The sequence below is a fragment of the Oreochromis niloticus genome, linkage group LG10, assembly GCF_001858045.2.
Source record: "Oreochromis niloticus isolate F11D_XX linkage group LG10, O_niloticus_UMD_NMBU, whole genome shotgun sequence".
Lineage (NCBI taxonomy): Eukaryota > Metazoa > Chordata > Actinopteri > Cichliformes > Cichlidae > Oreochromis > Oreochromis niloticus.
Genome location: NC_031975.2, coordinates 11568432 through 11582868, shown reverse-complemented (window position 1 = coordinate 11582868; position 14437 = coordinate 11568432). Strand labels below are relative to the sequence as shown.

General features: G+C 37.5%; 1 protein-coding gene across 1 annotated transcript in view; it reads right to left on the bottom strand.

Annotated features, from left to right (window-relative positions):
* LOC109203881 (uncharacterized) overlaps positions 1 to 11430 on the bottom strand; it is a 51151-nt gene extending 39721 nt beyond the window's left edge. The window contains exons 1-2 of the mRNA XM_025910909.1: positions 11097 to 11430; positions 7825 to 7987 (exon numbers count right to left, since the gene is read on the bottom strand). Of these exons, the coding sequence (XP_025766694.1) occupies positions 7825 to 7843 (19 nt within the window). The 5' untranslated portion in view covers positions 7844 to 7987; positions 11097 to 11430. The remainder of the gene's footprint in view (positions 1 to 7824; positions 7988 to 11096) is intronic.
* Between the last annotated feature and the right edge of the window lie 3007 nt (positions 11431 to 14437).

The following is a 14437-nucleotide window of genomic DNA, read 5'->3' as shown; positions in this document are numbered from 1 at the left end:
GCGAATGCTTACAAATGACCAAAGAGTCTTTTACTGAACCAAGTGGTGCTCCTATTATATTTTGTCTGTTTTAAGTAAACTCCAGGAGAATATTGTGTTAAAAAATGTTCAGTTTGACTGAAAACAATATCAACTCTAAATTCCAACATGTGCCACTCCACATGTAGCGCTGCTTTTAATCTTATAAATCATCTAATTAAACTGTCTGCATATGGATTGAAATCATCAGCCAGTACATGAATGAAGAGTTAGTAATCCAAGAGACAGCACATGTATTTTGTTTAATGATTTACTATCAAACATTAAAATTATGACAATGTAAAGTTGATCAGGGCAGCTATTTAGGACATCTGCTATAACCTATGCATTGCCATGTATGCAGATGACAGTACCACTTTTGTATCTGCTGATAATTAGAAAGAATTTCAGAAAAATTAGACCAAGAGCCTGGAGCAAACTGTTATTTATAACACACTTTATATGCATGTGTAATGTTGAGACTGACCTTACGGATACTGGGTGAACAATCTTCAATATGTATGTTTATGTCATCTATCCATATATTTTCTTCCACTTATTTCATTTTCACATTTTGTTTTGTGCTTGATTTTAGCAAAAATGAAATTACACAGATGCAGTTTTCAAAGTATATATAGCATCCACAGGTTCTTCAAAGTAAGGATAATCTTTGGAAATGTACACTTTTGTGTTTTTTCTCCAGATAGCTTGCACACTCAGCAAGGGCATCCTGCAGGCAGATATAATGCCTCTTCTCTGGCCCAAGGGTCTATATTTCCACTCAAGATGCTGATTCAGCCCACGACACATAGGCTTACTTTGAGAAATAGACAGTAAAGGAAAAAGAAGAAAGTTTAATTTCATAACCTAGAGCAGTAAAATAAGAAGGTCGTGGCAAATTGATTAACTCCTCTACTGAACTTATTACTTACTGAGAATACACAGATGATTAATAGCTGCTTTATCTAACGATAAGCTTGTAAAATTAGCAGTAAACACCCTGATAGCTCACATATTTAAAAAACAGACTATTGTGTTAGTTCATTAGGTCATGTGACTACATTTTCTTTGGATTAAGATGAGGACTCTGATTTTTCCTATGGTTTCCTTTCAACCATCTTGCTCATTATCCTGCACTGCTTCCTCAACATTCTATAATTTAAAATGAATTGCTTCCTAACTGATGCAAGGTGTCCAGGCTCTGAGATATCAAGGCAGTCGAAAAACTGTGACGCTCCCAGCAACATGGCTTAGATGTGCGAGCAGGATTTTATGTGGTGCCTTTTGCATCCATATCATAGCTTTGTGCATTTTTGCCAAAAAAGTTCTTCAACTTATCATCCGTCCACAGAAAATTTGTGGAACATTCTGTCTGTCTTTTACAAACTTGAGATATGCCAAAATACCTTTTGGTTTAAGGTACCAGTGTTTTCTTTCTCTTAAAGTAGAATTTCATTCTTAACGTTTTTCTTGTAGTGGTTAAATGAGCAAATGATTTATGAAGTTGTACAGAATTCTGCAGGTGTTTTGATGTTTTTTAGTAAGAGCTGCACATTGTGTTCATGTGTTGACGTTGTCCTTGTAGCCATTTTGACCCCAGGCTTTGACAGCTTTTCAGACTTTTTCCATCTCCTTAATACTTTTTCTAAAGAACTGTGAAAGTTTTCGTAATTGAATTCCATCTTAGGAACAGAATTAGTTTGTAACTATTTGTTGTCACTGCGTATTTAATAGAGACATAAAAAATACAATTTGTTGCGAAGCAATCTAATCATACAGTGCTGTGTCTTGGGGATCAATGATGGTCCAGATAATCACCAATCGCTTGTCAATCATGGCAACTTTTAAGCTTGTTATTCGATTATTGTATTAACCCTTTCATGCATGAATTATGACAACCTCAATCAGGAGTTTTTTCTTAAGTATTTTTATTCATCTTTAGACACGAAAAGATTATTAAAAATACTTAAGAAAAAAATCCTGACAGAGTTAAATAACAATAATTACAATGACACACATCATACATCTATAGTAACATTAAATGACCAGTGGGTGGCAGGGTATGGAGTGACACATCAGTGTCCAATGTAGTGGTTTATGTGCAAGTATACCATCAAAACTGACGCAAATATAAGAAAACAGCCTTTGAATAGCTGCCCACTGTAGTGACCACTATGTGTGAAAGGGTTAATTTAACAGATTCATATTAAATGTGCCTCACGTATATTCAATGAGAAGAAAATAAGAGAAAACATAAGGTGTGTGTTTTTGTTAGTTTGGTGTGGTGTAGCCAGTTACCTCTTCTCAACTTTTTGTTTCACTGCATATTTACCAGTAGAAGACGGAGAGCAGAAGAACCATTTTAATTATAATAGACAGTTACTCCTAGTGCCCTATCCCACTTTAGGTAATATGAAAATTAAAAACTTTAAACTAGTAAAGTTAAGTCACTACAAGTTATGTACAAGTTACAAAACAGAACCAAAGAAAGACTCAAATTAAGTTGTTAAATGTTGTTTCAATATACAAAGTAGTTCACAATTAATATGTATAGAGATCTATATAAAATTCTTATGCAAAGATGAACAATAGCCCCTTTAAAACAAAGGGGTTTATGCACTGCAATCCTACTATAAAATCCTTCTGTACGTAAGTGTCAGTCAACTGACTTTTTTTTTTTTGCTGACTAGGCTAATAATGTCCTCGATTCAGTCAGCTGAGAAAGAGATGCTCTTCTGTTTTTCTTACATGTGGCACTAATGCATGAGCATCATGGACATCACTTTAGTCACCGTTCCTGTTTAAACACTAGACAGCTGAGCAATTACTGAAGCTCCTGCCATCCACGCTCCAATAGTAAACCCTATTTCAAAGTTACCTAGTACTTTTCCTATTGCCATCCTATATAAAAATCAATCATGCTGGGTTTGACCTCTGAATAATTGAAAGTTGCATAGTTCCTGTTATGAACAATCAAAAACCAATATTTTTTGTAAGACTGTAAGACTCTGTCTGTCTGTCTGTCCTCCTACATCATAGCTCCATATGGGGAAAAAATGCTAGACAAACTGAGAAGTGCTTCAGACGTTGCAGAGGAGTTACTAATGTTCCTGTAATTGCTCAGACAGTCTGAGGACATTGCATAATGTCAACCTATACACTGAAGACACAAACAAAGACCTTGCAGGTTTGGTCTCTGCTACAGAATATGAAGAGACATCTGATAAACATTAGGAGAACAATCTTTGGTCAGATGCAGATGAAACCAAGATAAATTTGTTCGGTTCAAATGGGATCCAGCATGTTTGAGGTGGGGAAAAAACAACCACGGTGGGCGCTCAGGGAGAGCACTATCCCACAACTCAAACACAGAGGTGGTAGTGTGACTTTATGTGGCTTCACGAATGCACCCAGAATGTCTGTGGATACACCAAAATGCTAGCTTACAAGATTTTTTCTTTCCGCCGGAAGCATATGTCCTGAATGACACAAGAGACTCTAAAGAATGGAGAACATTTTTCTTTTAAGTAAAAGCTGTCACCCTGATGACAATGTTGCCCAACTTGAAGAACAACTGGAAGAATGACAGAATCTCTGTAACACCAGTAGTTTCCATAGCGAGGAGGCTGATGTATTAAGAGCAATGTGCAATAACTTTTACATGGCTTCACTCTGTTATACATTTATCCCTGGTTCAAAGTTGTTCTCTATGTAAATGATTTCTCTAAGTTATAGTAAATGGGCTGGTTCTTATATAGTGCTTTTCTAGTCTGAGCACTCAAATCTCTTTGCACGCATTGCCTCATTCACCCATTCACACCCATTTATACAAGCACTTTTTCTTTGCTTTTTCTCACACATTCATACTCCAATGTATCAAATGCATCCAACTTGGGGTTAGTATCTTGCCCAAGGATATTTAGCAATCAGACTGGAAGCAGCCAGGGATCAAACCACCAACGTTCCGATTAATGGACCTTCCGATTAAAGTCTAACGCTATTGGCTACTAAATTGTACAATGACAAATCTGTCTGTCGTTTTCTTCCCACTCTGAAAGAGTGTTTTAGAATTATGAAGAAGACTCACTAATTCTTCACTAATACCTCATCTTCACCAATCAAAACACAGGTGCAGTCAGTTCATTTCAAGGTGAAGTGCAAACAATAAAATATTGGTACAATTAGCAGTAAAGTTTGTGTTGCAAACATTAGTAAATTATTTGTTGGTTTAAACATTGCTCTCCATATATTATGTGCATTGAGAAAAAAAGTCTCAGAAAAAAATGTGCTGCTCAGAAAATCAGTTGTAAAATTCTCCAAGTTCCCAACTCTTACACGGAATCTCGACACAGCACTCTCTTTGTAAAATCAACAGTATTTTCTTTTTATGTTCGTTTTTTTTTTTTACACCAAAACAAATTTTTGCTTTTTGCCGTATTAAGAATCTAACCTTAGAGTAACTTCAAAGATTAATATACTGAAAAATCTTGACCTCTCTCTATAGTAAGGCTCATCCACCGCTTTTTTTGATCAGCAGGACACACAGAGCCAACTCCATACTGCATGATAGTCACATCAGCTGGAGTCTAGGACAGCAAAAATCTTAAGCGTTCACACCTGAGGGGTGCTCTGCATGAACTGCTCTAGCTCCTCTAAACACCGCCCCACTGCCACTTGTGTTACCTGAGGAGGATCAGGCAACATCTGGATATGTTCTGGGGGCTGTAATTTTAGAAGCTCTTAAACAACCTTAATCCCCTCACAGTGTGCTATTTATTTTGGTCATGTTCTTTCGTCAATAGCCAGATTTTCTAAGAAGCAGGCAGCATTTCAAAGGGAATGACATACTGAGGCCTAATATACCCAACAGATTGGAAACAATAAAAGCAGTCATTTTTTCCAGCTAAAGATTACTAATCTATAGGTACATTTTGTCTGCTTCATCCAACATTGCAAACAGATTTGTCTTTTCCAAGAAAGTCAGCTGAGTTCAGTATATCACAGCGTACTTGTTTTTCCAGTAATCACCAAGAAATTCAATTAAAAAGGAAAAACTTCAATATTACAGAGAACTGTAATTAAATCCCACTCTACAAACTTTTCCTAGCTTAAATACACATTAACCCAAAACAAAAAGTTCTTTCTCAGAAGCAGAACACAAGTCATCAGAAAGATCCATAAAAATGATTTCATTGCAATTCATCCCGCAAGCTGCCATAATGACTAAATTTACCACTTAATTATGCTCTAATTGGGGGATTTTCAGCTTCATTACATAAAGGGGGGCTATAACTTGAAAGGAGCAGGAAGTAAAAAGTCTCATCTAGTCTGTGTGTTACCAGGTTTTTAGAATAAATTCAAAAAAAGCTAAAGCATTGGGCCACACTTCTTAATCTTTGAATTCAGGTGTTTTGAGTCTTGTTGCCACAGGTATTGTTAAATCAAGCACCTAGCCTTGCAGTCAGCCTTCACAAACATTTGTGGATGAATGGGTCGTTCTAAAGATCTCACTGAGTTTGAGCGTAACAGGATTTAACAGTTACAACAAGTCAGTTTGTGAAATTTCTTCCCTCCTAGATATTCTGAGATCAGCTGTAAGTGGTGTTACTGCAAATTAGAAGAGTTTTGGAACCACAGTAACTCAGCCCCAAAGTGGTAGACCACATAAAGTTACAGAGTGAGGTCACCGAGTGCTGAGGCACATAGTGCGTAAAAGTTGCCAACACTCTGCTGACTCAATAGCTGCAGAGCTCCAAACCTCCTCTGGCATTAACATCAGCACAAAAACTTTGCACATTCATCACTGCATGGGTTTCCATGGCTGAGCAGCTCCCGTAGGTGTAATGTGTAGGCAGCCCGGTACTTTTGTCCATATGGTGTATATTATTAGAGACATTGCAGCAAGGATATAGTGATGTATTACTTACTCCATATCAAGTCATCATTTAAAATTGCCAATGTTTTAAGAATTCAACTAAGATTTTCATTAAAATCTTCGTTTAAATAAATACACAGCTTTCCTATTTGGCCTTAAAAAGGGTGAAGTAGAGCAGGGGTCAGTTTACAGCAACGACCACGTGGTGAAATGAGACAAAAGGCGAGACAAAACAGCCAGACAACATATTTGTGAAGAAACCAGTTAGAAGTCAAACAGGAAGAGAGAGAAAAGGAAGAGAAAACAGAACATAAAGTAGACGGAGAAAGAGATGAGATCGTCAAAAGAGCGAGGTGAAGAGTGAAAAAGGAATGCAAAACGGTCATATTTTACAACTGATAGCAGGCATGTGGTGTGGCAGGCACACGAGGAGTTCGTTTATTAGCGTTATTCCTTTTAAGAGGGCTTGTCCTAAAGAAAAAAGAGCAGGTTCAGACCATTCATTTCAGCCCACTGTCTTTACAAAGCATGATACTTTTATTTTAATCAATCCATAGATCTGCATGTAAAAAAAAATCACTGCATAAATAACACCTAAAGAACACGCAATCAGCAATCAGACCTAATCTTACTCTTTGTAAGTGACTGCACACACTTCTATGCTAGGCTGTGATATGAAAATAACAATTAAAGCTTGACAAGTCTGACAGCAGCACAATTTGGATTAAATTAGTTTTGTTCATCTTAATGAGATGAAATGACAGTCATTGCAATCGCTTTGTTTAATGCAAAGAGAAGCAAAAAAAAAATGATATGACATGTTGCATCACTGCACAAATTTACGAAACATTACCTCAGCAGACACAAGGAGCAGGGAAAGTAAGAAAAGTAGATGAAAGGTTATGGAGGATTACAACTTGCACAATAGCAACAAATAATCATTCACACGAAAAGTGTTACCCTTCAACTATTTGCTCTCTGAGTGTCATTCTGATGTGGAGGAAACTCTGATGATGCTACAGATGTTTTGTGTTTAGTTTTCCAAATACATACATCAAATCAAAAACATTAAAAAAATACACAGGAAATCTTTTAGGGAAGATTTAGGTAGAACATCAAAGCTATTTGTCCAAAACCCCCAGGATTATATTTAAAGAGATATATGTCCCACATATGCAACCAGCCAAGCAGAGGTTTTCACAGACACTAATGCGTTGGTTGGCCTTTGGTTTGTTTAGGGATTACTCTAAACCGTTTAGTGAAATGGTGTGTGATCACTGCCTGATACTGTCTTTTCAGACCTAAGCCTCTTGCTGATTACCGCAGGAAAAACAGGTGCTCTGTCACATTCTTTCACCTTCACCTAAACTTTAGTCTGTGACGGTGTTTTCAGTTTTTACATTTCTAGGGAAAAAAATATATCCAGATATCCTTACAGCCCTAAAATGATTTGACCTGAGACAAACACTTGTAATGAGTACTTCATACATTCTATAGAATTGCTTCACTACTGTACATCTATAAGAAATAGTCCTGTCTCATAGCCCACACAGTGTACTGAGCAGACACCTTTAGTACTTGACAGTTTCACAACAACAAAATCATTCCAAATAGCTTAAGTAATCTCTAACTGTAATATCCCACTATAATTAGATAATTAGAGAAGACACGTGCACTTTATAACTTTATAAACATCCAATTTGTAGCCAGTAACGAGGCTGACTCCACCACTGGCTGTGGTGGTGTGACCTTCAAGTACGCCTGTTATTATTTTCCACAGAGGTCAGCAGCTAAGAATGTGAAGCATGCAGAGCCTGAAAGATCGCTTTCTCTTCCCAACAACCCCCAACACTGTTTTCTAAATTTTTTTTACTACTATACCTATACAGTACCTCCATTTCTGTTTGAAACAAGCACATTTTGAAGCATACCTTGAGGTAACTCCACCATCCTATATGTCCTCTCCTTTTTTCTTCCTGTCCTACACTTTCAGCTGCCTCAGGTTTGTAGCACACCCTATTGTGAGCACTAAATAGGATGTCATGGTGACGCTGGTCAGTATTTTGAAGAACAGTAGCAAATCACTGAAGAGACCTGAGAAAAAAAATAGGAGAGCTATTTTAATCTGTTTCCCTGCAGGATATCCTTGGACAGCATGTCAAACAGAATCACACACAACAGACATTAACTTGAGTCGAGCCATTCTGAGTGCATTCAAGCTCATGGCATTCACAATCTTTAATTATGCATCTCAGCACTGCATGTACACAGAACCTAGAATTCATCGCTTTTAATCATCCTTAACATGACTACTTCTTATCGTTTTTGTTCTGTAAAGCACTCTAATGTAGAGGTCACTGGTAAGTGTACAAATATAATGTAGAAAATTTCAATGAATCCCCACAAAATTTCAAAGAAGATAAACTGAGTGGATTCTTCACACACTGCTCCTCCCAGAAGCTGATTTCAGCACCACCAAGTTCTGGTTCTTCCCTCATAAACACAGAGACATTGAATATTTTAACATTATATGAACATTACCTTGCTCATTAGCTTAGCTACAAACATTAAGTCCTCTCTTTGGTCTCTCTGAACAATCCAAAAGACTCACCAGCTTTTAAATGCCACTATGTTGTTGATGGGTTGTTTTTTTATTTCCCATACCAAAGAAGCATCAATTTACATGACATTTAAATTTAAGATTAAGATTAATATGTGTGGGGTGTGCTTGAGAAAAGATGTGCATGTAAGTAAGAAAGTAAAGTAAGAAATGGGTTTGGCTGTTCAGCATCATAATAAAAAAATAAATAAAACTACCAACTGTCTTTCTCTGAATCTGAAAGTTATATGGAAGAACAATGTACAGAATTTTGGGAGAAAAGGCAAATTGAGTAGCGTTGCATAGTCCTCTATTACAATGCTGAGTCAGACTAGGCTCATACAGCAAAACTGCCATGACTTTTAAGCAAATGTTCATCACCATATATTCTCTGAAATGCATGGTTGTGTAAAATATCTGCATTGAAAATGAAAATAAAAATGATTAAATCTATTACAGTGGTACCTTACTATGTCTCAGCTCTTTCCCACGTAAACACAACATTTGACAACCTCCCCAGTACCCATAATGATGAGTTTTGACACCTCAGTATATATCATTATGACCATTAAAATAGTTTATGGATTTTTCTAAGGGTATATAGGCAGAGACTACCTTCACTATAACTTCTGATTCAAACCCAGTCATTTTGGTCAATAAGCAGCCCTCAAATATGACCGAAATCACTGGGTTCAGAAAAGAGCTTCAAGGATGACTTCAAGTAGGCTCCCAATGGATAAAAAATAATGTGTTTTTATATAAAATAAACGTTTAAGGTCAACACACCAGAAAAATGTCTATAGAAAGAAAATGTTGAAAACCATGATAATTCATTGTGTAGCCATAATTAACAAAAAGCTACGTTGGAAAAAAATAGCCCACCTTGTGATGGAACAATCTTCAGAGAAGATATCAAGTAAGAGCTAAATTAGTGTAGCTGTTAGCCACCTTTAGCATCCACAGTTCCTTTGGAAACTGGGGTAAGTTTCTGGACACATCACTCACAATGGTTTGCTTCATGGTGGGCAAGAGGAAACGGTGCAGCTGCTAGCAGGTGTCACACCAGGAAGGGGAAAAAAGACAGTTCTGGAGAAGAGACTTAATATGCTCGAGGCACCCAAAGCTTATCTACATTCACATGGCTAGCTAGCTATCTCATGCTAAGAGCACCAAATGAGTCTACATAGTCTCTACTTAATATCCTGGGTCCTGGTCCTTCAAGTCATGCCCTATAACTTTACAATAGAAACCTGATTTAGCATTTTCCAGGTACTGCACAAATTCAGTCTTGGCTTTTCAAAAGTTTTCCCAGTATATTTATTTGCCATTTTCCAATTCCATGACCAAAAGTTTTCTGTGACCATATGAACCCTGCCTAGGGGTGAAACACTATCAGCGAGGCAATATCAACTTCCTTTGCTTCGGCATTAGCTTCCTCCTGCAATAAGTTATCAATATACTGTCAACAAGCAGCATCAATATTTTAAACAGTCAGGCGGTCTAACCCATTACCCCAACAGTTTTACTTAGTCACTACTTTATGACTCCTCGTGATGGAGCTTATCAAATGAATGAATTCACGGGGGGAAATGATGTGTGACACCGAGGAAAGATCAAACTCACACGTTATCAAAACAAAATGCACAGACACACCGAACTGTAAAGAACGAATCCTTAATTCCTAACTTTTCCCACAGATATCAAAATCCATCATATGTGATTGTTTTGGTAAGTATCAAGTATTACATAATTAAGGGCAACATATTAAATAACTGTGCATAAAAGAAAATTCAAAAACATGACGCTAAACCATGAGTTAACTTTAATTTTTCGTGCCACCTTCTATAGTCATTGCTGCCAGGTTGATCAATTCTGCCCTTGTCTGCTGGCATCCATTTAAGCTACCAATAATGTTTTACACTATAGTCCTTAAACAAGCAGAAACATCATTGGAAAAGTTAGCAAAGCAGTTCTCTCTGATCCACTCCTGCTGTGATATCATGTCATTTGTGCTCATGGTCAGGCAAGGGCCATTTTTACAATGCAGACTGGCCCTATGTTGAAATCTCCAAATGCAGATAATCTAGCAACAACACTTTTTTTTTTTTTTTCGCTTTAAACATGTGAGCATCATTTCAGTAAGGGTTAATGGATTAATGGTTTTCTAGTGAACTGCCTTAATTTAAGCCAGCAGGGGTAAATGCTGTCTGCTCTGGAGTGAAGCCATCACATTGTCCTGTTGCGTGCGTGCAGTTCTTTTTTAAAACATGTTTTTTACCTCTGGACATGTGAGATGTCGCAACAAATGAAAAGCAAAAGAAGACATCCTGAAAGAAGCAGAGCAGCTAAGCTTAACCACAAACTAGACAACACAACATTCAACACACACCCACAAACGTGTTGGCACACACAGATACACAAAGAGCACAAACAGAAGCTCAAGTCAAAGAAAAGTGTATCGCTGCCACAATCCTGTACAGTTTACTGAGGTTTGTAACAGAATTTGGAACAAAACTAAACAAAAAAAACAAGGTGAAAACTTTCACAGTGATCCTGGCTCAAACCAAACAACCTGAAGTAACTTTAGCTGTTTGTGAAACTTACCCTTTTCCCCACAAGTCTGCTTGTTGTCAGTCTTTCATTCCAGCTAGGCAAGTTTGTTCCTCAGATTTCTTTCGTCTCAAGATGGAGGCAGAAACTCTCCAAACACCGTTCCTTTGCTCTGAGTTTTTGTTATTAGCAGGTCCGGTTCTGCTTCTCTCCTACTGACTGCTGCATGAGCTGCTAACATGACAACACTGATAAACAACCAACTGGAATGACAGACACCAGTGCTCAAACACACAGGTGCACGCAGACTCCCAGTGAACACAAACAGAGAAGGCATAGACAGCTTAGAGAAGCACAGTATAAAACAGCTCCTTTGCCAGCAGTTCGCCCCTTGTGTGGAACTCCAACCTTACTCCACCTACCTCCTCCTCCTCCCCCTCCACGCACCTCCCCTCCCTCTCTCCTAAACAGCTCCAAGACACAAAGAGAAAGGGGCTCAGAAGTTTCTTTTTCTTCAGCTTTTTCCTGTTAACGGTTCAACGCACAATACAGAACTGTCGTCTTTTCCTGGTAAAAAAAAAACCCCAAAACAACACCGAACTGCTTCTGTACGACAAAGCAGAGCAAAACAGTGTGAAATGTTTGTTTTATCCACACTTGTTTAAAAGTACGATCCTCTTTATTGACATAAAAATCAGAAACAGTCAAACTGAATGTTCACGAGTGTTTTAAATCATTAAAAAAAAAAGCTCAAACCTTGTGCTTGCGTCTGTCTTTTCAGTAGTGCAGAGAAAAAAAGATACACACTTTATATGCACAGAAATCCTTTAGCTGCTCTACTTTAAATAGCCCAGATTTCATGATCCTTTGACACAAATTTCAGGTGACTCATCACAGAATGAATGAAAAATGTCTGTGCAAAGCAAAGACCTATAAGCACGGCCATATGTCATATATTTCACATGCTGCATTAATCCTGGCAAACAGCTAGAAATGTCTTATATTAACTGACCTTTCTTATGACTTTTCAGTACGACTGACTATAGTTAGTAACGGCTTGCATTGTGTGCCCAGTAGAGCAGATGAGAATGCTCGCCGTGATGATGGTGACACCTGTTTTAATAAATCAGTCAAGGTGAAGGCTTCTGGAAGTGTTTTTCTTGGGAGGGATGCTGCTTTCAAATAGCTTCTGCTAGCTCTCAAAAATGCTTGTTCATATCAAAAAAAGTTATTTATTTAGTACCACTATGATTGATGATGTTTGCGCTTAAGTCCATCCACATATCTAAAGTCGATTAATAACTGTACCCCACATTGAGAAGCACTAACACTAAGACATCCGTCAATCTGTAAGAAATAAAATGTCAGCGAGGTCTGACATCTTATTTCTTACAGGAGATCCATGTTTTTCTCTTCTTGTACTCTGCATGCACTTCAGCCCATCGTGATAATGTGTTATGGCCTCACTTAACTCGTGACAGCTGTGTCCAACCTTATCGCTGGTCAGAATGACTAGCTCTGCAGGAACTGGTTGCCTAATCCTAAACTTGTGCTTCTGTGTAAAATTGACATTTTCCTGTTTATTTGCTAGAGCTGCTTTGCTCGAGTGACAAGCCAATGACTTCACATTTGATGTCATGCTGTCAAGCGTAGTACAGAAATAAAAATGTTTTTTATAATTCTTGGTTTTGTCATAAACTAGACAAGGCACTACACAGAGCAATGGTTTTGACTCTTTTCCAAACTGACTTAAAGGACAGCTATATGTCAGGACCCCCAGTATTCTGGTTCATGTTATTGCCAACATGAAGGCCAAAGTACTTATGACAGCCACTTTAGATTCCTCTTACATGCAAACTGCCAATGCTGTTCTGCAATGTGTCTGAAGACCTTCGATGAGTAGAACAAGGAGGCAGGAGCCATTGTCAGAAGTTGCCAAGAGACACCTCTCACAATGACTCTGCAATCTAAATTGTTTATAAAAAAGACCAGCAATGTAATTGTGGCACATCTAACCCAGAGTAAATCTACATTATAATCAAGCCCATAAATATTCATCAAAGACAATCTTTTTCTATTATTTACAGATCACCTTAATATTGGACTGTGAAAGTCTTCATAGCACTTATCTCTAATGGAAGAAGTCACAAACCTCTGTTTTAACTTCATTTTAGGATTTTTCAGCTTACCGTTTGGGTTTTAAAGCTGGCAGCTCCACAGTTTTGATTCACTGCTCCCCCCCCCAAAAAACCCTGTTTTTAGTCAAAAAGCTCTGGAAAACACTTTAAGTGGTCTGCTAAAACAGCACACAGTCAAAGCAGGAAAACAGCTTGTGAACACAGTGGAGCATTTAGCAACTGAAGAGCAGGATATCTCACACAAGAGTGAGTTGAGTTTAATTTAACACAACTGCAAAATGAAAGCCAGACAGATGTGCAAACAGGTAACTGTTTCACATTATAATCACCGTAACGACTATATTAATATTCCAGTTTCTACACTGCAATCCATGCCCAAAGTTCCCCCCAAAACCCAAACTTTAATTTGCCTTCACAAGAAAGAAGGACAGACTTAAAAATTAGATGTATAAAAACAGCTCATGTAGTTAAGAGATTATCTAAGTAGTAATAACACAATAAGTTTTAAAAAATCATACTGATGTTGCAAGACTCAGTTGATAGAAAATACATGCATAAAGGAAGGAAAGAAATCTTTTAAAAAAAATACCAATTCATTGTTCAGCATTAAAAATGACGGTCTTCCAAACCCTAACCCCAATTAGTTAGTTATTCAATCTTAAGTGTAGCACAGCGGCTGCATAACTCGACGAAGGAGAATGCTTACTGGGCCAAGGCCGATGCCTAATCGCGCACCTCTGAACAAAAATATCTGCTCAGTTTCTGCATGGTTTCTTTCTTTGCCTGTGCTTGACCTCTGCACCAACGGAGAGGACAGAACTGTGTTTACAGACTTTTGTTAAAGCATTTCTTTATGCTGAATTGAACATTAATTTGTCTAAATTAATAAACTAATAGACTGAGATTATTTACATGTGTGATCAAGTTATGAACACCTGCAGAATACTTGTTGGTCAAGATTGCGACTACCCTCAGGAATGCATACATGAAATGTAAACCATCATAACCGAACCAGTAAGCCCTAAAAATACCTACTGTGCTGTTTTTGTGTAGATGTTTTTTTTTTAATGATGTGTTGATCAGCTATCATTAAGCATTAGTCTTTTACACTACTTTCTAATGTATTATTAATAACAATCAAAAGCAATTAAGTAAGTAATCACTGCTAAGTAAAACAATCCATGTTTTTCCAATTCCCAATTAAAAAAATAAAATGTTTCACTGTCAAAAAACTAAATTTGACAATTTTAGATAAAG